The 25,071-nt window shown below is 46.2% G+C and overlaps 3 protein-coding genes across 15 annotated transcripts in view; 2 read left to right on the top strand and 1 right to left on the bottom strand.

Moving 5' to 3' along the window:
• LOC135367252 (coiled-coil domain-containing protein AGAP005037-like) overlaps nucleotides 1-25,071 on the bottom strand; it is a 270,487-nt gene that overhangs the window by 100,992 nt on the left and 144,424 nt on the right. The gene's annotated exons all lie outside the window — the stretch shown is intronic.
• Nucleotides 1,875-9,462, top strand: LOC135366260 (solute carrier family 22 member 13-like). Its single transcript, XM_064598935.1, has 10 exons — nucleotides 1,875-1,893; nucleotides 1,968-2,419; nucleotides 3,762-3,865; nucleotides 4,526-4,680; nucleotides 5,094-5,262; nucleotides 5,844-5,976; nucleotides 6,046-6,173; nucleotides 6,561-6,775; nucleotides 7,779-7,960; nucleotides 8,332-9,462. The coding sequence occupies exons 2-10, from the start codon at nucleotides 2,087-2,089 to the stop codon at nucleotides 8,605-8,607; spliced, it is 1,695 nt and encodes a 564-aa protein (XP_064455005.1). The 5' UTR covers nucleotides 1,875-1,893; nucleotides 1,968-2,086; the 3' UTR covers nucleotides 8,608-9,462.
• On the top strand, nucleotides 13,480-20,585 carry LOC135366259 (solute carrier family 22 member 3-like). 3 transcript variants are annotated; one of them, XM_064598932.1, is made up of 10 exons: nucleotides 13,480-13,645; nucleotides 14,303-14,661; nucleotides 15,007-15,110; nucleotides 15,617-15,771; nucleotides 16,484-16,652; nucleotides 16,857-16,989; nucleotides 17,106-17,233; nucleotides 17,307-17,521; nucleotides 18,621-18,802; nucleotides 19,144-20,585. In XM_064598932.1, the coding sequence occupies exons 2-10, from the start codon at nucleotides 14,326-14,328 to the stop codon at nucleotides 19,399-19,401; spliced, it is 1,680 nt and encodes a 559-aa protein (XP_064455002.1). In that variant the 5' UTR covers nucleotides 13,480-13,645; nucleotides 14,303-14,325; the 3' UTR covers nucleotides 19,402-20,585. The 3 variants fall into 3 exon arrangements, with proteins under 3 accessions (XP_064455002.1, XP_064455004.1, XP_064455003.1); XM_064598934.1 differs by having other exon boundaries at nucleotides 14,273-14,661; XM_064598933.1 differs by having other exon boundaries at nucleotides 14,231-14,661.

Genomic DNA, 25,071 nt, shown 5'->3' with positions numbered 1-25,071 from the left:
ATACGGAATAAGGAAACAGCACTGCCGTGTGGAGAAATACGCAGCGAGGTTTGAGTGGAGTTGAACGTTGTCGTCACAAACAACGCAAGCAACGCCGTCTGGACCCTGCACGATGTCGGATTGCTACGGGAATCTAGCTGCTCATTGAAGGGTCGCTAACTCGTAGCCACAGGCTTTGTGCGTTCATGTGTCGTCAGTAGAGATGACAGAAGCAGACGACACGACGGCTCGATGTGTCTACGTAGCAAACGTGGGACCGCGCTAGGGAACGCTGCGTTCCATAGTGCCATGAATTGTTCAACAAACTTCAACCAACGTGGTGGTGGTGGTGGTGGTGGTGGTGGGGTGGTGAAAGAGCTCGCCGTTGTCGGCCTCACAGAGGTGGGTAACGTCACGACTGACGCCCTGGGGGAATGTGCGTCCTGGGTCGACTTCTAAGGGAGCCGACTGGGCCGACTTCAACCAACAGCGTTCAATCGGCTGTCTCGTGAGCTAACCAGTAATCACGGTCATCACATGACGCACAACATCATCTCTCTCTACGTCGTCAAAGTTATCCCACGAGTGTCCTGAACATTTCTAGGTGCAATGACTTCCTGGAATCTTAGCTGGAATTCTCATATGTAATTAAGATAATGCAAAATACACTGAGGTAACCAATTTGCTTGAGCCAACCCAGCGCATCAGCTACGAGCTCTTCAAGCCCTCATCACCTTTTTAGGGTAGGGTCCTGCACTCAACGCAGGGAAGCATCCCACATCATCATCATCATCCATTCATCTATGTTGTTGTTGTTGTTAGCAGCAACAGGGCGCCTGCGTTAACTCTGAACATGCATCATCATTCACCCCCTCAAGCAATGGGACAGGGTGCCGACTCAGCGACGAAACATTCCACTACATCATCATAACTTATTTGTTGTCGTTGTTGGGGTAATAATGAGACTTCATTCAAGTGTACCTCGTTATGCTTGTAGTTGTTACTCCATCTATGTTATATTTATATATCCCACCCATGCGACGGTTGCCAAGAGGAAGCCAACGGTATTATCTCAATAAAATAAAAATAAATAAATAAAGACCAGTTTACCTACTATACGGGAAACTTGTCGCCATAGCAACAGATCTATACCCTGTATCTCACCCTTCCAGCGAATAACAGCGGCATCTATTGTTCCTTCCGACCAATAAATACCGGGTCGTAAATAAGTAAACCAGCTGTTCGTGTTCGCTCGCCAATTAGCCGACGTTCTTACTGCCTCCTTGCTCCGTTGCGGAAGAGCCACTGCTCTTGACGGCGAGCTACGACAAAAGACCGCCTTGCGCTGCATGCTTCTTCGGTCAATTTACCCACCAAGGGCAGAAATAATTGAAGAGCTCGGGGCTATGGAACCACGAGACACGTCCGCAAATCACAAGCGTGCTTTGATCGTCGGTAGTCGCACGGTAGACCCAACTTGGGACCAACGTCATCTTCCGCACTGACTTCGGTGGTCGGTGACTTCAGTTGGTTTCCAATCACTGAACTCGAGGATGCTGGTTCCGATATACGTCAGCGAATTGGGGCCTCGATACACGGCACCTTATGACACGCACTGTATTTTGTATCGACGCTATTTTCGCGGGGGAGGGATCTATTTATTTTGTCAGGAAAACTAAACCAGTAAGGAGGGCCTGCTATTTTCGCGTTCCGCTCCTGTGCTATTATTATTATGTTTTTTTAGCATTGAACAGAATGTACGACATATGTTACGGTCAACCACATTACGAGTGAACCGTCTACCTTTCTTCCGCACTTTGAACAACACCCAGTGAGAACACTGCCTATCACGGACACCATAACATTAATTGCTAGCGAGATACGAAGACCTCTGCAGAACGCGCGACGTTGGCTGTATGTACGACCTCACTTGTAGCTCCGTGCATGCAAGCGTTATCGCAGTTGCGTAACATCATTTTTTTTTTAAGCCAAGGAATTCGAAGCCAATGACACAGGCAGGAAACGAATCGCACGGATCTCCGGTGACCGACAAGAGCAGCTTCGGCGTGGCCAGCGTCGACGTCACGAAGCGTCTGCGAACGAAAGAATGACTTTCGAAGACGCTCTCCACGAAATTGGAGGCTACGGCCGCTTCAACAAGACGGTCTTAACGGCAGTGGTCGTTATAGGAACGTGGCACGTGACCCTGGGCTACTTCGGACACTTGTTCCCGCTCCTGACTCCCGAGAGTCAATGGTGCCTTATTGGCGGGAATGGGTCAGACTCGCTCGATTTGCCAGGCATGACGCGCGGCCCGTGTCAGTTTGTGACCGCGACGAACAACGTGTCAAATATGTCGGCCGTGGTGAACAAGGACGGGACGTGTGACACAGGATGGGTGTACGACATGAATGAATTGTTCGTGACTGTCACTATGGAGGTGAGGTTTGGCTGACTACATGGATGATTTTCATTTTTATGGCACAAAGGCACTATATGAGTGTTCTGTGTTAGTACTGCGAAGTTATTGCGGATTATCAGCGCTGTTCATGAGGGGGTTCAGCACAAAGGCGTGAGAAACGAGGAAAGCATTGGCAAAATGTCCCTGAGCTTGAGGGACAAAAGACAAAACACAAAAACGAACAACACAAGACACAGCTGTCTGTTTTGTCTGTTGTCCCCCCCAAGCTCAGGGGCATGTCGCCAACGTCAAGTACGTACCAGCTCGATTGCATTTTACTTCTATGTTCAAAGAAAATATACTGGAAGCTTTGAACGACATATTTAATTCACGGCTTACGCTTACCTCCACTGTGTGAAATACCGAAGTCACATCACCCAACGTCGGGACAAGTAGCTCGCCGACACCGAAACTATATACAGGCGGTATATAGGTGGCGCTGCCCTGTAATTTCCTCAGCGGAGTAACCCATTTAGAGGTGCTGTCGTTAGGTTGATCACGGGTATAGTATGTGGCCTGGGCCGCCACTATGGTTCTCGAAAGACTTCTGGGAAAACCTGTGGGGTAGCACGCGCGTAAACACCGCGATGTATTTGAAAGCGTGTCACGATGATCAATGATGAACTTATATGCATTCCACAAAACCACGCGTTCTTTTTCCATGCTATGTAATACGCGATATATCCCTGTATAAACTGATACGGAAATACAGAGTAACACCTAGTTACTTTTGTTACTTACCACTCGCATTTTGTGTAATTGGAAATTAGCTTAAGACTTTCTGAAACCGAAACTCCATGTCTCTAAGTTTATTACTGTTCATAGGGGAGCCTTAAATTTCTCGTCCTAAAAGCAACCAAAAAATTAGGAATACTCTGGTGGGACGAGCGTTGAGGAGATGCCATCTTTAGTGGTGTGATCGTTAGTGCTTCGGGCATGCACGCGCTCCAGTTCTCAGCTGCTCAAGCGTAAAGCATTGCCGAATCTACTGAGGACGGCGCTGAAGAATTTCCTCAACGTTCGTGCAAGCGGACCTCGCAGACGATGAGGTGGAGGTGGCCAATAAAAAATGAGGGCACCCATCATCGGTTCGGCTTGTACCATTACGGCCGACGTCCGCCCGGGAGATTCTATCATCGCCGCTACCGCCTGGCCCCAAGAAAGGGCTAGCTCACCGTTATGTGGGGGTATCCCCCTATTACTTCTCCACAGTATCATTGGTTGTGTCTTACTGCCTGGATTTCGTTCTTGACTTCTGTTTCCGCTGCTTTCCTCCATACCTGTGATGTCCTGTTTATGTTCCGCACCCAATCTCTTACAGAACAATTGGGTATGCGGAGAAAGCAACAAGTTATACACCATTCACACTTGCCACTGGATTGGCTCTCTCGTGGGCTTTCTTGTGTCTGGCTTCGTAGCTGATAGGTAAGCCACATATGGATTATCACGCTTTAAACACAGCGAAAAGTATAGTATGCCGCGAACTGGTGTGACTGTACAGAGAGGTAAAACTCGCTGAAGACAGTGACATTGCTGACGCCGCGAAATAAAAGTGAAATATGACCAGATCTCTCAAAGGTGTCCTTTTTTTTTTTTTCACGTGAGCGATGTACGGACATGGAAAGAAAGAGGATAGAAGAAGGAGAGAGGGAAAGAAAGAGGATAGAAGAAGGAGAGAGATACATTGTGGGTTGCTGTGCTTCCTGGGCAGACTTCAGATAGGGGATCTGTTTGGGAAGTATGACAGGACACCCACGTCTGTATATAGGCCTCCATTACGCTCCTAGTTGCAAACTGATCGTATTTCGAAATCATGTGTCACTGACGAAGTACATGGAGACGGAATGCGTGTTTACAAAGTCATCGGATTAAATATTCGCGTCAAGAAAACACGTAACTTAGCATCTCCGTATCCGATTGTGCGCCACATTATCGGAAGTCCCATGCACAATCAATGAACGGACTACATGACCGGCTCGCGGAGGTGTACATGTGTGCCTGTAGCTCTTAAGTTGTCTCTCAGTATGGGACCATTTTGGAATGCAGTTATTCCGTAAAGTATAAACGATTCTTCGTCCCTCACAGGTTCGGAAGGAAGAGGACAGTGATCGGCCTACTTGCTGTAACGATCATCGCAAACCTGGGATGCGTCTTTTTTTCCAGTCATCTCTCGTTCTATGTGTTCCGTTTCCTTGCTGGTGCAGGGACCTACACCAGCAGTACTTCATCCTTTATACTCGGTAAAGGTCCTTCTAGTATTCCTGTCATCCTAAAGTCATAGGAATGCCATCAGAGTACTCTGTATAGAACATCAATGAGGATGGACCCTGTTCCGAAGAATTACGCTAAAAAGTACCTGGTGTGTTGATACATCGCAGTTATTCGATTAATGTCAATTACACTAACTTCTTACGTGTGACCGACTTGCACAATGTTTCTTTCTCCGCGGCTCGCTATCCAGAATTCTCCATAAGCGCGAGGACTCTGGTGCTGGTAGCGATGGTATTGAATGGCAGTTTTATCTGGGTGAGAAAGCCTTAAAAGCAATCTCGTGTGTCTGATTTTCATCAGGGCACCTGTTTTACACTTCCTGCTACAGCAGTTTCAATGTTGATTATGCAAAGCACCTAGTAATCACGCCTATTCATCGCAGTAATGGAATATACCGTTGCGACACGGAGGACCCTTGTGGCGTTTATCTGGGGCGTCAGTTGGACCTTTCTCGCCACAGCTTATCCCTGGTACGCCTACTACATTTCCAACTGGAGGGGTCTCCTTCTCACCACCGTTGCGCTAGACGTCATTCTACTGGTACTTTACTGGTACGTATTCATTAGTCCTCATTAGTACTGGCCAATCTCCCTTGCGGATAAGCCCCATCCCGCTCGAGGAGCAACAACAACAACGTATTCAACGGGTAGAACCTGAAGGTAAAAAGCAATTAGATCGTGTATACAATTGCACAAATCAACATCAAAAACGATGAGAGTGAATTAACGTTTTATTTTCTTTCTTTTTTTAGGTGATAGACATATGTATTCATCGGTTTTTGTATGAATGCACATCTAGCTACAGCCCGTAAAAAGTACTGCATTGGATGACAATTCTAGGTTCGAGGGTGAGGTATATTATTTAGAACAAAGAAAAAAAACGCAGGAAAGGTAAGCCAAACGGGACATCGGCTTGCTATTCCGCAAAGAAAAATAAATAAAATAACAATTAAAAACACGAGGATAAACTAGCAAACGGTGAAAGGAGGATGAGATAGATTAAAGACGACTCTATGGATGATTTTATACGTATTTGTATTGCTCTGATCAACGTCGCGATTATTATCGTACCACAACGCTCCATATTTCGAGATATCATGTCGTACGTCTTAGTCTCTTATGTTGCCCTTTAGGTGGGCACCAGAATCTTCTTCGTGGCTTATGGCCCGCGGGAAAAAGGAAAAGGCTTTAGCCTTGCTCATGCGGATCGCAAAGTTCAACGGTAAGGTTGTGCGAGCAGACCATCTGGAGACGGCTCTCTTTCGGGTGAGGACACTTGGTTTCGGACCTCCGTGTTGCGTTAGTATAGCTAGACAAGACACTTCATTCCTGCAGGCTTACGGCACCGACATGTGGGGAGAGGTGAACCCGGACGGCAGCAAGCGCAGTTTCTTCCGGAACACCATGGCGCTGTTGGAGACGCCCAGGATTCGCAGGAACACCCTCCTTGTACTCGTTATTCAGTAAGGTCCTCCCCTGAATAAGGCTTCTTCCTTCAATTGTTGTCTTACTTCTCGTAAAATATACGCGTATATTCGAGTATATGGTCGAGTATATATCTTCTTTGGTTCCCTCTCAAGTAGTTAACTCCGAAGGCATATGCAGCGCAGTTCATTACCACGCATCGCAGACGACTGTAGGCAGGTCTACATTGCAGACCGTCGTCTGCAAAGGCCGAACCATTGTGCTCTGCAAGACTGTCATACAGGAATTAAAACGTACCCACAAGATCACGTAGCCTAGCCCCTTACAACTCGTATCTTTCCAGAGTAACGACAGCCATTGCATGTTTGTAATGATCGTGCATTGTTACCTTCATTCGTTTCCGCAAACATCTTATTGCTACGCAGGTCCTTAATTACACTGTGCGGTTACGTGGGCTCACTGCAGCTGGGTAGAATGGGCCTCGACGTGTACGCCACCTACTCCGTGGCTTCCGCTTTCGAGTTCCCCATGAACATCTTCTGCATCGTGGCGTTGGACCGCGTTGGAAGAAGGTGGCCAAATGTTGCCTTTGTGTTCATCGGTGGCATCACATGTCTCGTCATGACCGTTGTTCAGCCTGGTAAGTAGTGTCACATTGCTCAACGCGCATGACGCTGTTCATGGTGGGCAATTAATAATCCATAAAACTGATTTTTCAACACGAACATGGGCAAGCCCTGGATGAATTGTCCTGAACTGTGACAGGACAATGAAGAGAAGACTGAAAGAGATTCAGAAGAACTCAGTTTGTCTTGATGTGTAGCTCAGGAGACTTTAAACGCATTATAGTGAGGACAGCACGAACAGCTATGGAGACATGGACGCCGCTTAGATTGCGACCGGCACCATGACTATAGTAATATCTGAAAATGATGTCTCGTTTTCTGTGACCTTAAAAATAAAGAAAACGTTGCGTAGACCGTCGACTGAGAGCGACAGAACGTCACACGTTTTGCTATTAATTTTGTCCAGGACTCTTGGAAGCATTCGCCGTCTCGGGCCGCGATCTATATGCTGAGAATATTCAATCACCTCGCAGGTCTAGCGCATTCGAGAAGTTACAGCACCAATTTTCTGAAGAAAAGAAAAAGCAAGGGGGAACTATTGGTGTCCCTGAACTGGCTGTTTCTACAGCCGGTGGAGGGTGTTATAGTTAGTGCTTGGTACATGTTGCTAGCGTACACTTAACTCTTCATTGAGGGGCGAACAGTATGTGAGGTCCGTTTGAATACTCAGCTTAAAGAAGCCCGTGTGGGAAAATTTAGTCCATCGACTGACTACTTAGCCTTGTAATTACATAATAGCTGATTGCAATGAAATCCAGTTCTCCTTCCTGAAACCCATTCCATCAAGTTCACCAAGAGTGCGCTCCCCACCAAGAGCCCGTCTTCATCATCGAAGCGCGATGAAAATAGATTTCTTAGCCCAAAATGTGCGCGTCCATTAAGCACTATTCACCGACTACACAATATTCCTTCCTAAGTGCACCTTTACGCATATTCAAACTTGTGCCCTTGTGGTCCGCAAGGAAACGTTGCGAAGAGAGCGATTAACTGAATTTAGCCGAGGCGCTTCCTTTTCAGAATCCACCGTATGGACCTTAGTGATGGCGGTGATGTTTATGACGTGCTTCAGCGGTGCCTTCAATATCACCTACCAGGTCTGCTCCGAGATCTTCCCCACCGTGGTCCGTGCCAGAGCGGTCCTACTTCAGAGGGTCACCGGAGAACTTGGAAGTATTCTCGGAACTGAAGTAGCCGCTACGGTATGAGCTACATGTCTGTCGTATGGTACTGTCGGTAGCTTGTATTCTGTTTCTACACATGTTAGTACTAGTCTCGTAAAAGCCTGTGGTAGGCAACTACCTTCATTCAAGTTGGTACAGGTCTAACGTAATGAACAAGCAGTAGGGACCGAAGGAGAGGAAAAAAGAGACACGGTGCTGGACTACCAACCAAATATTTATTGACATCACAAGCTTTTTAAACACCGCAATGATGATGTAGCACGTGATACGTCGATCAGCTGTGGCGCTTAAAAAGCTTGCGTCTGTCGTTTCCTCTCTGCCGGTCCCAGTTGTGCAGTGCTAGTTCACCACATGCTTATACTTAAAACAGGCGCACGTGCTTCTTGCAGGTGGAATACAACCGTTACATGCCCCTGCTAATATGTGGGGTTCTATCGGTCATCAACTCATTCCTGCTCTTATTCCTGCCTGAAACTGTGGGCATACCACTTCCACAAACCATCGAGGACGGAGAAAATTTGGGAAAGGATCGAGGCCTCTGCTTCTGTCCTTGCCTGTCCCAGGAGAAATCGCCTCCCGAAATGTGCCGTCACGGAGAATATGTGCAAAATGGAGACCCACCATGCGCTGCTGTTGAGTGGAGGGTTGAACAATCTGCGCTTTAATGTAGACCCTAATCTAGAATTATCACTGGGTTGTTGCAGACGAGGGCCCACGTAGTACGTGCATGACTTCTGGCTGCGTGTACGATGACACAGTTCTATAGCTACGACCTCCGAGAACAATGATCATCACCTTCATCCAGAACCATCCCCTCCACTGATCCATCGGTGACAGAGCTTATATTGATATGTATAGGCTTAAATAATGTTTTCTGATGTTGCAGACCTCGGCCATTTCAGCAGAGCCCTAGCCTGGAAAGCATGCGATATAGTGTTACAGGTAGTGTGTGTATAGTGTTATACAGTAAACCCTCTTTAATATGACCCCCGATAATCTGACATACGCGCTTTACGGCCATAACTCCTGGGCAGCAATGCAGTGAAACCTCTCCAAATCCCCCCGTTAATATGACAATTCCGCATTATGACCAAAATTTTCGGGAACGACCGCGGTCATCATAACGAGGGTTCACCGTAGTGTTATAGTGTTAGTTACATGGGATGTCGCGTGCGTCGCATGCAAACTAACTGCTAAAAACGGGCTGCTAAAAATGTGGGAACCCCGCGACTATTCCGTGTCTTACTTTGGGCTCTACAGTTAAACGAAAAGCCATGTTGAAGTCAATTGTTTGGTGGAGTACCGGGCACAGGAAGCGGTAATGGGACCAAGTAAGTTCTTTGACGACTTCGCGTAACGCAATATTGCGTGACCTACGCTTTTTTTAATGCTACGCGTTTACGTAGCAGCGCAATGGAATTGTGTTTTGATCTTGTCAAGCTGCTTCTTGCAGCTTTTTTCACTGGCCACATTGTACCTGCTACAACGTGAAATAAAGTTTAAATTCAATCCAACTTCAAGTGTAATATGAAAATTGGCGATATTTGAATTTTCTCATTTCACTGTCCTGTTGCTTGTCTCCTCCATGTCTTGTCCGCAAAGGCTGATTTGCTGTGAATGGGTTTAAAATTATGAAGTATAGAAATGTGACTGGAAGCTAAATATGTATTATTTTCGAAGACTACCTTCTGGAAATGAAGTAGCGGCATTACGTCACCCCAAATGTCCGCAGCAGTTAACCAAAGCCATCACGGCATTTCCGAGTTACAGTATAGGATATAGAGTATACAGTGGGCTGTATGAATGCGAATACAGCCTCCATAATCTACACGTTCTTCGTTTCTTTGGCTTTTGCTGCTTGCGTGTCATTTGCAGCATCCCTGTGTTGGCGTCAATGCAAAGATGCCGGTACGGAGATTCGAGTTTTTCGATTTGCGCGGATTGCGTCCTTTAAATCTCGACGCAAATCTTTGAGGCTCCTGTGGGACGCCGTGTGTCGATTGTACACTCGGTTTTTCATGAGCTTTAGTATTTTTTTTTTTTTGCTTTTTGCTTGAAGGACCCAACAGACGTGTTCGCTTCTTCAAATTCTTATCTCTGTTTCATATCATATGAAACTAAATTTTCATGAGAACGACACGCGAAAACGACGCGCCTGTTCTAAAAACGGTTAACTGACATAGCTGAGGTGGAGAGAGGACAGCATACAGGAACGATTGAGAAACATGGGTTTAGTACGCGTCCTGGTCCGACTTCAGGGCAACTGTGCAGGTATTCTGATGGAGAGTCTGCGGGATGACAGTACGGCCCAGTAGCATCACTATAGGGTACGCGTCGCCCGCTGCGGGAGCTCTTTGCGTCCCCGTCCCCCTACATTAAATTCCTTTCCATTTTATATGGGTACTCGGTACATAACAATCACATCACGGGAAGAAGCAAAAAAGTCACAAGCCCGCAGATGACACCTCATGTCGCCGCAGAGAAAGAGTGGTGCGGCGCCTCACCCCCTTCCGTCGCGTTACTCCAGTGACGTCATTGGTTCGGCCGACGACAAGTTTCGATGTCTTTCAGTCTTCAGTATTACCTTGGAGCACCCATCAAGTTCAGGATGCTGTACCTACACTCTCAGCGAAAGTGTTTTTTGTTGTTATATGGATTAGATGACACTGCCGCAACCCTTAGTCCATTTGGAGAATAAACGCACAGAAGTGTCTTGGCGGTTAGGGAATATTGTTAAGAGTAAACCGGGGAATAAATTTCAGGATCCGGGGACTAAAGCGTTTGAAAAATTATAACCTAGGGGACTAGATGTTCTAATTTCTCCTCTGTTTACTTATATTGTTCTTATTCTGTAGTCAGCCATGCCGATCACCACCCACGAGGTTATGATCCCAGCTGGCAGTGATGTTTTCACCGTATAGGTTCGCTTCCGTGCTATGCAATAGAACTCATCGAGCGACCTGTCGCAACATCCCCTGATGGGATACTTAGCAATAATGTTCTTCCTAGACTTTTACCACGGCAAGTGACTGCCTGTCCACGTTGAGCATACGGGATAACCAGCTTAGTGTGCCAGGATCGTATATGTACAGAGCAACGAGAGAGAGAGGAAAGAAAAACATGATCGTATGTGGCTCTGATGCTTCTCTGTTTGCACATCCTCTTTGCGTAAGGAGCCTCTACGGTACTCAGACAAGGCATCAAATGACGAAGCTGCCAAAAATCCTCATCAATCTGCGGCAAATGCGCCACTGTGTTATGTTGACAGTGAAATCCTTACTGGCGTCCTTACACAAAGAGAGGACAAATAGTAGAAATCGAAGTGTTTGCAGTTCCCTCGAGTTCTCCATAATCGGGAAGGATTCGGCCGCGCAAGGCATGAAAAGGAGGATTTGCCTTTCCTATGCGTATAACAACGTCCTGTGATATCAGCTGAACTTTGTCGCCTTACACAAGCTAGTAGATACGGATGGACAGGATATGGTGTCTCAAGAGCCACCTACATAGAGATTCGTCGCTTTTATGGCCTCCTCTAACACTCCGCTTGGAAGTTGTAGAGTACAGAAGGATAGGGGGTGTCATAAATAAATTCGAGAGAAGGCAAAAGCGAGAGACGTATCGATATGAGATGTTGGGAAGTTTCAGCTTCTTTGGGGTCTTGTACCAGGTTACCTCAAAAGGTCAATGAAAGCGCTTTGCACACGCCGCAAAAGGCGGCTGAACAGCACTTAAGAGTAAACAAAGCCTGACCGCCCAAACCACGTGACGTCGTCGTTAAAATTAAGGTATCGTAAAGCGGTAGAAGTGCAATCTCAGAAGATTTATCTATTCAATAGCCTAAGTCCTTAGAACTCGAACGCCACAATTTTTGTCCCAATCGCGCTCATAATTTTTTAGACAATTAAAATTGAAAATTACGGGCAACAGGCAAGTAGTCACGCTTGCTCATTGCTCGTCAAGTACGGCACCAAAGCTACATTGTATGCGGACAACGGTGGGTCTAAAACTAAAGCAGTTGCTTTACTAAAGCTTGACGGATTGGGGATTACTTGCCGCGAGACGTCGCCCCGAGCCGTTTCACCTTAGGGTGCCTGTATACTAGCTCCCTCTGTTTATGCAGAGGGGATAGTATTGAAGCACCCTATTTTACCTCAAATTTGCTAGCAAATAATATACATGAAAGGAACTATAAAGTGAATGGCAAGCCTGTAGAAACCGTATGGTTTTCTGAAAGCTGGTAACTTGGACGCTTCAGATACGTAGTAATTCTGCTGTATACTGAGCATTTTTTCAGCAATCGAATTCCAAAGATTGCTACGCAAAGCAAGCTAGCGGACTCCAGAAGCGCCCCCAACCCTGCGGCGACTCGCGCGCCATCTATTGAGAACGCAAACAACTAGACGATAACCGGACGAGATAGTGAGTTTCTCGCGAGTGCAGTGGGCATTTCATTGCGAAGGCGCACGGTTTGTGTATTCCGCAACACAAGAACGCAAACCACACATTCGTTTAAATCACTTGGATACGAGGTTTTGGAATTGGCTTTTGCAAACAGCAGCGATACAACGAGCAGACGACACAGAGACGCGAGAGAGAAAGGCCAACAGATGGCGCAGATCACCTCGCAGGCACGGAACTCGGACGTTACAACCGTTAACTGTTTGAACCGAACTTCTGAAGAATTGCTGTTGTTCTTCAAAAAAGTCTAATGCTAATTAGTAACCTGTGCCAAATGCGTTACGTTGTACTTCAATATCACGTGATGTTCGTCCGCCAATCCGGGGCCGACTCCAACTTTGTTTTTTGTGACCGTTGAGAGTCGCCACCTTTCAGTTTCGAAAAGTGTTCAAAATTAATTAGTGCGATAAGTATGATGAACTGAGAGGAGATGACTTGCGCGAGTGTGTGTGTGTGATGACACAGCAAAGTTCTACATGACGTTTTCTTGAAACATTCTCGTTATATTTCACTTTACGGTTCTTTTAAGCGTTCCCAGTCACATTTGTAACTTATTGCGCTGGGTTTACAAGTAAACAAGCTGTTAAACTACGCCGTCAATATGAAATGCTAGCCTGCCGCTTTACGGTCCGCAAAACCATGACCACGTGTTTGGCGTCCGCAGCTATGAAGATGAGCCGCCACCGGCATGGGCAGACACTGGTGACAGCTCTCGGTCTTCAGCATTACCTCGGAGCGTCGAAGAGCGAATGCCGAATTCAGTCGGCTATGCCCTGGGTAAAACACAGAACCACGAACTTCTTGCAGAACCCTTTTCTAATTCAAACTCACCGACGGACCGAGAAAGGGGAGCTCCAGGTGCGTAACTTATCGACTTTGACATAAACACATCAAGTAGACAGCGTACACATCCTGTGCCTTGGCTGACGGAGAGTCGGTGTGTATGTGTATTACGAGGGCCGTAAATGAAGCTGCCCATAAATGTCCATAAAATGTCCCTAAATTACCACCAGCTGGCTTTTTGCCGGAAGACGAGATTAAAAACGGTCTGCGCTGTCAAACTGCGCGGTGTGCACTTCTCGCGTCTGAATCGTACGTGCGAACTATGACGTCATACCCTAAGTATGTTCACGCGGCGTCCTAATTGAGTCTAAGATAACTATATGACTTGCTGTTTGTGCCGACCTGCATGCTCGCAGGGCTTGTTGCGGAGGAGCAAAGCATTCCCGAAGCATCGCTGAGCCCGTAAGTGTATACACGTTCATGATCATTAAGTGTTGGAATTTTTAGACTTGTGTACCGTGGCGACTCACAGCTCTTCAGCAAGAAGAGCAACGCGGTGTTAGGCAACGTAACATTAAGCCTTCTTAAATTTGCGTCTGTCTTCATGCAGAGCTTGGATACGAGTATGTACCACAGACAAGAGTTTAAGTGTTGTGCGAAGTCGTTTTGAGAAGGAAGACACTATGCTGAAAATGACGCACACGGCTTGCTGACCAGTAGCTCCTCCTGCCCCCGACACCGTTTCGGAAATTGATGAGCTTGTTTGGTCCGATCGAGGAAAGAATGTTCAACTTTCAAGGAATGTAGATATGAAGATGTGATCCTCGTAATGTTCTCAGTCTCGATAATTCTAGACATCCCGGGACGAGGGTTCTATTCATCTTATCACTGAATAGGGGGCATTCACGCTGGTAGCAGAGTCGATGTCTCTGTACAAGATAGGAGGTCGCTAACCTCACTTTTCTTTTTATTAGCATTCTAAATGACAGCACGGCTCTGTAGCAGACACCGCTAGGTTAGCGCCCGACCGCTTGAAATTTATTCCAGTTTAAGTATTTCAAGAAACCAGACGGTACACGCTCATCACAGGATTTTCTTCCCTGGTTCCACGGTCGTCAGACAAGCCTCTGCGGAAAAAGGAAATGGCATTCGAGGATGTTCTGGTAGACGTCGGAGGGTACGGCCTCTTCCAGAAGACACTGCTCACTGCGATCGTCATTCTGGGAACGTGGCACATGACGTTAGGGTACTACGGACACCTCTTTTCCCTATTGACCCCAGCTACGCAATGGTGCTTCGTGAACGGCAGCAGTGTTGACAGCTTCAACAAGAGCAGCCTCCACAGAGGAGCGTGTCAGTTCATCAGTCATGCCACTAGCGTAGGAGGAAACGCTTCCGTTTTCGTCGATAGGGAATCTACGTGCCCTTCGGGATGGATGTACGACGAGAATGATATATTGCTCACGACCACTATGGAGGTGAGGAATTTATCAGCGTCTTTTCAGGGCAACTCTATCAGTCGAGAAAAGGGGATTTGCGGCGACTGAATGTGTATTTCTTCTTCATATCTGGCTCATTTATTTGCTACAGAATACTGTTGGGCAGTATTTGTTTCAGACAGTATTTTTCAGTATTTTTCAGCATTTCTTTCAGCCAGTATTTCTTTGTGACAGTTTTTACGTTGCAAAGAATGTTAGTGTGTATGGCAGATGACGATACAAATCCCATAAAAAGCGAGCGTTTCACATCGTCCAACTAATTCTCTGCGGTTTAAAATTGGGACGTCAATGGAACTCCCGCCTTGATCGAGTCACACATTTCAGAAAAACTGGCTCTGTGGAAACAGCGATAAATTGTACACTGTCCACACCGTACACTGGATTGGGTCCATCACTGGCTTCCTAGTATCAGGCTTTCTGGCCGACAGGTACGTGTCGCTATATCATGACCTACTACTATATAGTAATACTCCTAGTGCGACCCACCACTATTTATAGTCGTGGGTCATGGTCACTATTCAAACTACGAATATTATGGATATGGATAACCATGGATTTTTCACCCGTTGACTCTCCTTCCGGATATCAAGGAGAGAACGCCAGTCACCACACACTCAAGAACAGCAAAATTCCCAAGAATACTTCGTTTTACATGCAGCCGCAATCTCAAGTTTATTTTCTTTCACCCAATCCAGTCCAGATGTTTGTGAAAGAGCTGCCTTAATTGTTGCAGATGATAATGAAACAGAAAAAATCATTTTCCTCAACCCAAGTCTTATGAACACATAGCAAATGTTGTGTACTGTTCAGGGACAACATTAATCCATGATGCGATCCATGCAGCCAATGTGTGATCGCCTGTAGTGAATGTTGTTGTCGGTGCTATCGACTCTTGTCGCATCCTCCTAGACATGTTGCTGTCGTTATCATCCAGGTTTGGCAGACGGAAAACCATATCGGGCTTAATAATCATGACCATTGTGGCCAATTTGGGCGGCTTGATCTTTACCAACCACGTTCCATTCGCTGTCTTTCGTTTCTTCTCTGGGGCCGGTACCTACACCACCTGCACGTCGTGCTTCATTTTAGGTAAACCACCTACTTTATTTTACGCAACTCTTTTATCGTGACTGAATTAAATTCAACATGATGCGGTGCCATACTACATTGTAAAGGGGCGCGTTGTCGTCCTGAAACGCTCAGTTGTTGTGCGTTGCTGAAGTTCAGGGCACGAACGTTAAGGCGTCCTCGGAGGACTAAGGACAACACCGAGGAATTCTCTCAGCGTTAGTGCAAGAGCGCCCAGGTGCAAGAAGGTACAGAACGTGTTAGTTTATTTCAAACATGACGAACACCCCCAAAAGAGACGAGGACGCACACGAACAGTGTGTGTTCACAAGCAACTCGTTTATAAACCTCTACCCGATAAACGTCATCATGACGTTGGTAGACAGACCGAAACCAAAACAGATCGTAAGGGGGAGAGCTGGGTTCCAAGAATGGGCAGTTGTTTACTGAAAGAAAAGTAGGACCGAAGGTCGCGTTCGTTTCAGAGACCATCGTAATCCCCTCAGGACCGTGGCTTTCGGACGCGACCTTGTTCGCCACTAGCTTTGGACGTAGTTCAACTCTACCAAACTCGTGGCGCTGTCGAACATTATGACGTCATTTGTTTACAAACAGGTAGAGGTCTATTGGGCCAGTTGGGTAGAAGTACGAATCGTATCCCTATATTTGGACAGGTCCAACACACGAAGTAATCAGTCTTCTTTTATTCTCGGCCAATATTTCCCGACATCAGTTATGGAATACACGATATCCTCGAGGCGGACCCTTGTAGCCTTCCTGTGGGGAACCAGTTGGACTGTCATGGCAACACTGTATCCCTGGTACGCGTCGTGGATCGGTACATGGAGGGGACTCTTTATAAGCACTGCAATGGCAGATGCCCTATTGCTGTTAACCTTCTGGTAAGTTTTACAGCATTCTTTGACGTGACGTTTGAGGTATATACCCAGGGTACATTTGCAAAATGAATCAAGTCATGGCAGCTCTGCGCAAGGGTCTGGTACTTTTAGTATTAACATGCGTCCCAAATAATTGCTGCAATATTTAAATCTTGCATTTGCGGAAAGATTGGATATATAGTTTTGACAATCCACATTACACTTCAGGTGGGCACCTGAGTCATCATCTTGGCTCATATCTCGAGGCCAGAAGAAAGAAGCTGTCAAGCTTCTTCAATGGATCGCGAAATTCAACGGGAAAGACATCAGTGAAGAACAAATTGAGAAAACATTTGAACAGGCAAGCGTACTACTTTCGAGCGTTAGCTAACCTACCAAGTATAACGAGACGCTTTCTAGGTCAACTAGGACCACAAAGGGATTTAGTATGTTCACCCCCTCCCCCTTTTCTGTTAGCGCGATGACAGTGAATTTCACGTGGAATCCGAAGTGGCGGAAGAACTGCGTGGGTTCTGGAGCAGCACCCTAGCCCTGGTGGAAACGCCGAGGATCCGCAAGAACACTCTGCTGGTCCTGCCAATTTGGTACAGTGAAGCCTTGGAAACAGACAGTGTCGTCCTGTCCTTGGATTTTCATTCCAATGCGCTTTTCTGACAGGTGTTTAATCACCATGAGCATCTACGTGGGCAGTCTGCAGCTTGGACGCATGGGTCTGCATGTGTACTCCGTCTACTCCATCACTTCAGCCTTTGAACTTCCGGTTAACATCTTTTGCGTCGTGGCCCTCGATAGGCTGGGCAGAAGGTGGCCTAATGTAGCTTTCATTTTCATTGGTGGGCTCATCTGCGTCATCATGGCCATCGTACAAACAGGTATAAAGACTCAAGCGATGTCACTTGCAGTTCAACGTGCCGCACCTGGGATTATACTGAATCCGTCTTGTCCAGTACATTAACTGTCATTGTTTGCAGAAGTTGAGTGAGGAAGCATTTGTATCCTTGAACACGCTAGGAAGGCCACGCTTATCCTGTGTGTAACCCCGTGTGTGTCGCATAAGTGGATCACTTTCGAGGGACCGCACACGGCAGGTTTGCGAACCTCCTTTGGCGTCGCTCTCTGGTTGAAAAGAAGCCAACCATTTTGCGTTGGTTCCGCTTCCAATTCAGCTTTTACATATTGACTAAATTACCACATACAGAATTTGCAAAACACAGTTCGGTCCCACGGCTGCTGTAGTGTATATCGATGCCAGCGTCTCAATCTAGTGTGTTAGGGCGTTCCAACAATTACATGAATCGACTTCCACGCACGGGAATCAGACTTCCTGATTGTCACTGGAAAAGTGCAAGTACTTCTATGCGCAATGCCCCATGAAACCCTATGAGAGCCGAACCGGCAACACCTTCTGCACCGTGACGCCCTCTGTCGTCGTGTATCCCAACTTGGCTACGGCGCTATAACATCTGGCTACCTTACTGGGTCCCGTTCTTCAGCCAACCCAGTGGGCAGTCACCACTGCGCTCCTCCGTTTTCTCCACGTTTCGAACCTTGTCATCGCCTTGTGATTGTGTGATCGCGTGTGTGTGATTTTTCAGTTTTAGTTTTGTGAATTTTTTCTTCCTTCTTCTTTCCTTTCCTTTTTGCTTTTTCTCTCCCTTTCCTTCTTTTCCTTTTCTTTTTCTTTTGTAATAGCAAGAAACATATCCCCCCCCCCCCCCCCCCCCCCACGAACCGGTGGGCACGGTTACGCGACGGACACTTCTCCTCACAAAGTGCTTACGTTTGTTTTCAACCATTCAGCTGTTTTCAATCATGCAGCTCAGATGCCCTCTTTCGCTACCTCGGTTTCTAGACATAATGAGAGTTTGAGAGAGTTAATATGGTGCTGGATGCGGTGTATTGCGTCTGTGTAGAAAAGCAAACGCGTTCGGTTCGATGCGAACTGCACGGCTTATTCTCATGCTTTTGCAGATTCCCAGCTATGGACCATAGTGATGGCAACATTATACATGGCTTGCTTCAGTGGTGGCTTCAACATAACCTACCAGGTCGCCTCAGAGCTCTTTCCGACTGGCATCAGAGGAAGGGCAGTTCTGCTACAACGGATGATGAGCGAATTAGGAAGCGTACTCGGGACTCAAGTTGCCGCTACGGTAATTCATTGCATTTTGCGCCCTTTCTGTATTTGTTGATCTCGTACGGTGCCAGTGCATAGAGACAGACAGCTCAGACACTCGCTTTGGGTATTGAGAAATATCAGCTGCTACTGACTGAACGTTTGCTTTTGTACTCGTCGTTTCCGTGGTGTCAAGCTCAGGTGGATGAGTTGGCAACTTGTCCGCGTAATATTGATTCTGGGGGCAAGGACAGCTGCAATTTCGTGTCGTGCTCCACTCACATGTGCACGTTGTCCTCGTCTAAAGACTCTAGATTATTAGCTCGTTATGTGTTCATGATTAGTACTCAGACGGTTGCCAATTTTCTGTGCACCCAGGTGGAATGGAACCAGTATCTGCCGCTGCTCGTTTCTGGAATATTAGCTATGCTGGCATCGGTCCTGGTCATGTTTCTGCCAGAGACAGTAGGACTGCCGCTACCGCAAACAATAGCGGATGGAGAGAACCTGGGAAAGGACCGCCCATTTTGTTTCTGCCCCTGTATCCGTCTCCGGAAGGACACGAACAGCGACAAGGACAGACATTGTAGTCAGACTAGTAGAGAACGTACCATGACCTTAGAACGGCGCATGTAAAGACAGTCATGACAGCGGAGTGAAAGCCTGAAGACGTCGTATGCGTGTGGAGGTGGATACCTGGATGGAAAAAGTGCTTCTGCAGAACGTGCGTTTTGTTAAGCCTCGTCCCCTTGTCTACAAGTGGGGGCAATGTCTGTAGGGAGGGAAGAGAGGAAATCATCGGTGATGGCAGTCCTGCTGCGCGCGACATCGACGTGGTTTTGCATACTTTCTGTCGAGGACACGGTACTTTCTGTCGAGGAATCGGTCTTTCACCTGCCTCCCTGGCTACTTTTCTTTTGTAGCGTATAATTTCAACACCGTATTCAGCAGATATGCAGTTCAGTAAATAATTACTTCGAGGAAATTTTCAGAACCGAAGTAGCCGTAATGAACCCCCCAAAGTCGTGGCTCCAGTGAATGGCTTATGGTCAGTTCCACCCGAATTGAAAATACATACAGGTAACTACTTGGGGCCTTGCCCTTCATTCTTGATGTGACGGTGCTTTGCACAATTACACGCACAATTACAACATAATTACAGCTACGTGCATACTTTGCATAATTACTTGGAGGAAATTTTCAGAACCGAAGTAGCCATAATGAAGCCCTCAAACTCGTGGCTGTAGTGAATGGCTTATGGTCAATTCCGCCTGAATAGAAAATACATGCGGGTAACTATTTGGAGCCTTGCCCTTCGTTCTTGATATGTAACTTTGCACAACGAGGGTCGCCAACGGGGTCCCCTAGTCTGTCGCTGACGTGGCTGGACACACCTTGCGATTGTAGCGCCTTCCACGGCATTCGTAAGAACATGGCACTCGTAGATGGAGTGCTGAAGTTGACACTGTTCCGTCTGCCACGTCTCGCAGTGCCACCACCGGCCGGACATTCCTCTTCCCGATGAATCTAATCCACTAAACCTCCTCTACTGCGCTGCCTATCTCATTACCCCGCAACCCACACGACGAAGCGCGAACTAATTGCATAATACATGCGTAATCAACTCCGGGAGCGAAAACTTGCATAACCGACATACCGGAAGTTCGCCGCGGAAGAGGAAAACGACATCAAGATCCTATACACAGCAGGTGTCGGGTGCCTAGCGGTGACATACAGTCCCCATGAAAGTGTTCTAACTAAATTATCTACCCTCTCTGAATAAAAACTGATTGAGAAATAAATAAATAGGCAAAAAATTCCGCAGGAGCTGAATAGAATATCCGGTAACTCAATTTTGGGTTCCGTCCTCGTGTCGGGGCCCCCAAGTACGTTCCAACTGATTTGCTTTTGCGTGATTTAGTTTGTCGAGTGAGGGATATCGAATTATGGAACATCACGACACTCGAACATACTCCTTTCCTAGGAGTTTTCGGGGTTAACAGTGACAGTAAGCAAATTTCTTGTCACGAGTTAATACAGCGAATGAACTGTGACCATTTCTGGTGCACAGGCGATGACAGATGGAAAGAGGTCCGTCAGGAGGAGGAGGGAGACAGGGGAAGAGGGTTAGACCCAGGGGACTGGACCGACTTCAGGGGTTAGAAGACCATCAATAAAGCACATGTGTCCAGTATATCGTTTGTAGGGGAGTTGTCAAAATACGCAGTAAGTAAAGTTATACTTGCTTCTAAAGCACGCTGTTTTCGCAATAGTATTTCGAAAGGAAAAATGTTTAAAAAAAAAGGAGTGTGTACTGCAAGTGTTGCAGTCGCAGTTGTGCCACCAACAAAAAAAGAAAAAGAGGAAAAAGAAAAGTAAACAAGAAAAGAAAAAAGCGTGCATGATTTGCTTGGCTCGTCGTCTGCAACAGCGTTTCATTAGCGCAATGATACAAATACCAAAACCAGAAACGGATATCACAATATGAGCGAAATGACCTCAGCACGGTTAATTACCCTCGCAAACGATAAAAGGGTGGCGACTAAAAAAAAAGAATAAGAGAAAGAAGAACATCGAATCGCATTCATTATGACTCGCAGTCGACTGGGCCCTTCCTTATGTGTGGATTCAAACGATTACTTTTCTGGACACTACGATTGTTTGTGCGCAAGTGACAACATTTTGCTTGAATTTTCACGCACAAGAAGGCGCGTGCTTCTTTTCGTCTGTGCATTGTACGCGAGAGGTAAAGTAGCATATGGTTGCGAAATGGTCGGATGCGAGCTTTATGCTCGCATCCGACCAGCTCTCATGGTCAGCATGCTCTCCAAGCAGACATGCTCTCCTGTCCAGCTTTATTTTTGATTTGTTTATCGCTCACAAATAACTTCACTGACTACAGCACACGTGACCCGGCAGCCAGATCGACAGCGCGATCACACCTAGACCTCCTACATTTGCGGTGCAGCTATACATTTGCTTTTTCGAACGCTACCTTAATTGCAATTGATTTGTTGGGGTTTCAAACTGGGGAGCACCTGCTGTTCCAATTGTTTTCGGCGAACTCAGCAATTTCGTCCACCGATAAGCCCCCCCCCCCCCCCCCCCCCGCCGCTCGATATATCTACGGGATGTAGTCGAAGTCAGGCATGCATTAAGGAGCGCGCAAGCCTTTCCAAAATAATATGAAGGGCATTTACACAAAGATTATTGGGAGAGGTCCACAGAGAAGCGTCTAACTCGTTAAAGGCGTTCAGAAAAGGGAAGTTTCTAGCTCGGGAAAGACCTTTAGAAAAAAGTTTCTGCCTTGGACAAGGTATTTAACAAGAGATTCTAACGCTTGAAAAAAAAAAAAAAGACTGCACAACAATTTTACGTTGAAGAACAGGTTTACAAAAGAGTTTCTAGTGTGGAAAAGGCGTTTACAAAAGAGCCTTGAAAGATGCATTTGAATAAATATTTCTGCCTTACAAAGTGGTGCACCAGAACAGTCCTTGCGAAGAAAAAGGCATTCAGAGAAGATTTCCACATTGGCAAAGATATTTACTGACAAGCTTCTACCTTGGAAAAGGCGTTTCCAGAAGAGCGTTGGAAAATACATTTGAAGAAATATTTTTGTGTTAGAAAGTGATGCACCAGAAGAGTCCTTGCGAAGGAAGAGACATTTAAAGAATTTTAATATTGGCAAAGATATTTACTGACAAGCTTCTACCTTGGAAAAGGCGTTTACAGAAGAGCCTCGGAAGAGACATTTAAAGAAATATTTCTTCCTTAGAAAGTGATGCACCAGAAGAGTCCTTGCGAAGGAAGAGACATTTAGAGAAGAATTCTTACATTGGCAAAGATATTTACTGACAAGCTTCTACCTTGGAAAGGGCGTTTACAGAAGAGCCTCGGAAGAGAAATTTGACGAAATATTTCTGCTTTAGAAAGTGATGCACCAGAAGAGTCCTTGCGAAGGAAGAGACATTTAAAGAATTTTAATATTGGCAAAGATATTTACTGACAAGCTTCTACCTTGGAAAAGGCGTTTACAGAAGAGCCTCGGAAGAGACATTTAAAGAAATATTTCTTCCTTAGAAAGTGATGCACCAGAAGAGTCCTTGCGAAGGAAGAGACATTTAGAGAAGAATTCTTACATCGGCAAAGATATTTACTGACAAGCTTCTACCTTGGAAAGGGCGTTTACAGAAGAGCCTCGGAAGAGAAATTTGACGAAATATTTCTGCTTTAGAAAGTGATGCACCAGAAGAGTCCTTGCGAAGGAAGAGACATTTAAAGAATTTTAATATTGGCAAAGATATTTACTGACAAGCTTCTACCTTGGAAAAGGCGTTTACAGAAGAGCCTCGGAAGAGACATTTAAAGAAATATTTCTTCCTTAGAAAGTGATGCACCAGAAGAGTCCTTGCGAAGGAAGAGACATTTAAAGAATTTTAATATTGGCAAAGATATTTACTGACAAGCTTCTACCTTGGAAAAGGCGTTTACAGAAGAGCCTCGGAAGAGACATTTAAAGAAATATTTCTTCCTTAGAAAGTGATGCACCAGAAGAGTCCTTGCGAAGGAAGAGACATTTAGAGAAGAATTCTTACATCGGCAAAGATATTTACTGACAAGCTTCTACCTTGGAAAAGGCGTTTACAGAAGAGCCTAGGAAGAGAAATTTGACGAAATATTTCTGCTTTAGAAAGTGATGCACCAGAAGAGTCCTTGCGAAGGAAGAGACAGTTTCATCTACTTGTGGAACACTTCTTGCATACGAGCGAAATAAAGCGATAAGGCTTCGCGTAGCGGCATTCCAAGAGAAGACGGTTCGGCATTCCAGGTCCCGCCTGTCTTTAATAGCGCTGTTTGTCATTTCCACTAAATGTCACAAGAACATTACTATCCTTCCAGCCACGGGCTTGCTGGTTGCTATGCCAACAGAAGCAGGCTATCCTACAGACACACTTAGAGGAAGTACGCGGTCTTCGGAAGAAGTTCTATTTATAAGATCCTCAACAAATATTCGAATCCTCCTCTTTTGAATCATTCCAGCCGCTGCTTTCCACGTATGATATTAAGGTGTACTTTTTATTTGTGAAGTATTACATTTCTGTGCAAAGGTTTAATTTCACGGGCTGCAATAAAGTCGCACGGCTTTTCACGTTTGCGAAGAGGCTGGCAGCAAAAGCTATCCCAGCAGTTAAACAGCGAAGAATCGGATTTATTTAGGTGTCCCTGGAACAAAAAATACTCCGTGACCAGGTAAGTTGGTCACATGGCCTGACGCCGAGTTTCTGTTTCGCCCATTCGCTATTTGTCCAGAAATGGCGAGGGTGAAGTTATGAGAACCACACAGGAAACATATCTGATAATAACTGACGGTAAGCAAACAGCAACATAATAAACGGTAGAAACGGGAAATATAACTATATAACATTATAAAAGTGCAAAGGTATGACACGGCAACATGACGGGCATCTAACCAGTCGTTTCTTTACGAACATCACTCTGTATTATTTTGTAGTTCCGAGTCGGTGCTTTCTGGTCTTCGCTGTCATCGACATGTGTATACATACTTTGCGAAACGTTATTCAACGTGCCTATTGCATCGGACGGCTTCTTCGAATGAAGTCATAAGCCAAGTCGGCCAGTAACGTTTGCAAAACAAAGTCCAGTAACATAGCTTGGTCAGAGGACGGCACACGATGTAGTCCCTTCACAATTTTCATGTCATGTGCAGTGCGACAGTCCATCAGTCTTACCTGTGAGATAAGCAAAAAAAGATAAACTTTGCAGCGATTCCGTGCGATACCAGCAAGATTATATCCATCCACACCACATGGGGCGTGAATCGTGTGTCACGTACATTCAATTTTTACACCCCCTCAATTTTAACTGACAAATAAAAGGTCACAGAAACGCTTAAAAACTCTGGCTGCGTTCCAATACCTGGCGCCCGCGAAGCCGCCTGACTAGGCAGCTGAGTAGACCCCTTTGCTTGTCACTATTGTAACAGGCTTGCCTAGCCGAGGCGCCTATGGCGCCATCTCGTTGCTCACGCAAGAAATGCGTACGGCGCAAGCGCGGCAGGACTCGAATGTGCTAAGTTTGTAGGACATCGTGCATAAACTGTCACCTTCACAACTAAACATGTGTTGCAACTCTCTACGCAGTTTTAAAAAACGTACCACTATGTGCAACTTTACATTTAAAGCCAGCAGAAACAGCGGGAACGCTGGTACCGTCAACGCGCGTCTCCATCCCGGTTGTCAGATGGTCAGGCGTATAACTAGGCTGCATCGACGCGCACTAGGTGGT

The sequence above is a fragment of the Ornithodoros turicata genome, chromosome 8, assembly GCF_037126465.1.
Source record: "Ornithodoros turicata isolate Travis chromosome 8, ASM3712646v1, whole genome shotgun sequence".
NCBI lineage: Eukaryota > Metazoa > Arthropoda > Arachnida > Ixodida > Argasidae > Ornithodoros > Ornithodoros turicata.
This window is presented reverse-complemented; position numbering and strand designations above follow the sequence as displayed.

Bases quoted from the DNA above. Each gene is read 5' to 3' on its own strand.
- LOC135366260 (XM_064598935.1), top strand. From the start codon at position 2,087: ATGACTTTCGAAGACGCTCTCCACGAAATTGGAGGCTACGGCCGCTTC. The intron at 3,866-4,525 runs GTAAGCCACATA...CGTCCCTCACAG, and splicing joins TCTGGCTTCGTAGCTGATAG to GTTCGGAAGGAAGAGGACAG. The intron at 5,263-5,843 runs GTACGTATTCAT...GTTGCCCTTTAG, and splicing joins ATTCTACTGGTACTTTACTG to GTGGGCACCAGAATCTTCTT.
- LOC135366259 (XM_064598932.1), top strand. From the start codon at position 14,326: ATGGCATTCGAGGATGTTCTGGTAGACGTCGGAGGGTACGGCCTCTTC. The intron at 16,990-17,105 runs GCAAGCGTACTA...CTTTTCTGTTAG, and splicing joins TTGAGAAAACATTTGAACAG to CGCGATGACAGTGAATTTCA. The intron at 18,803-19,143 runs GTAATTCATTGC...CTGTGCACCCAG, and splicing joins GGACTCAAGTTGCCGCTACG to GTGGAATGGAACCAGTATCT.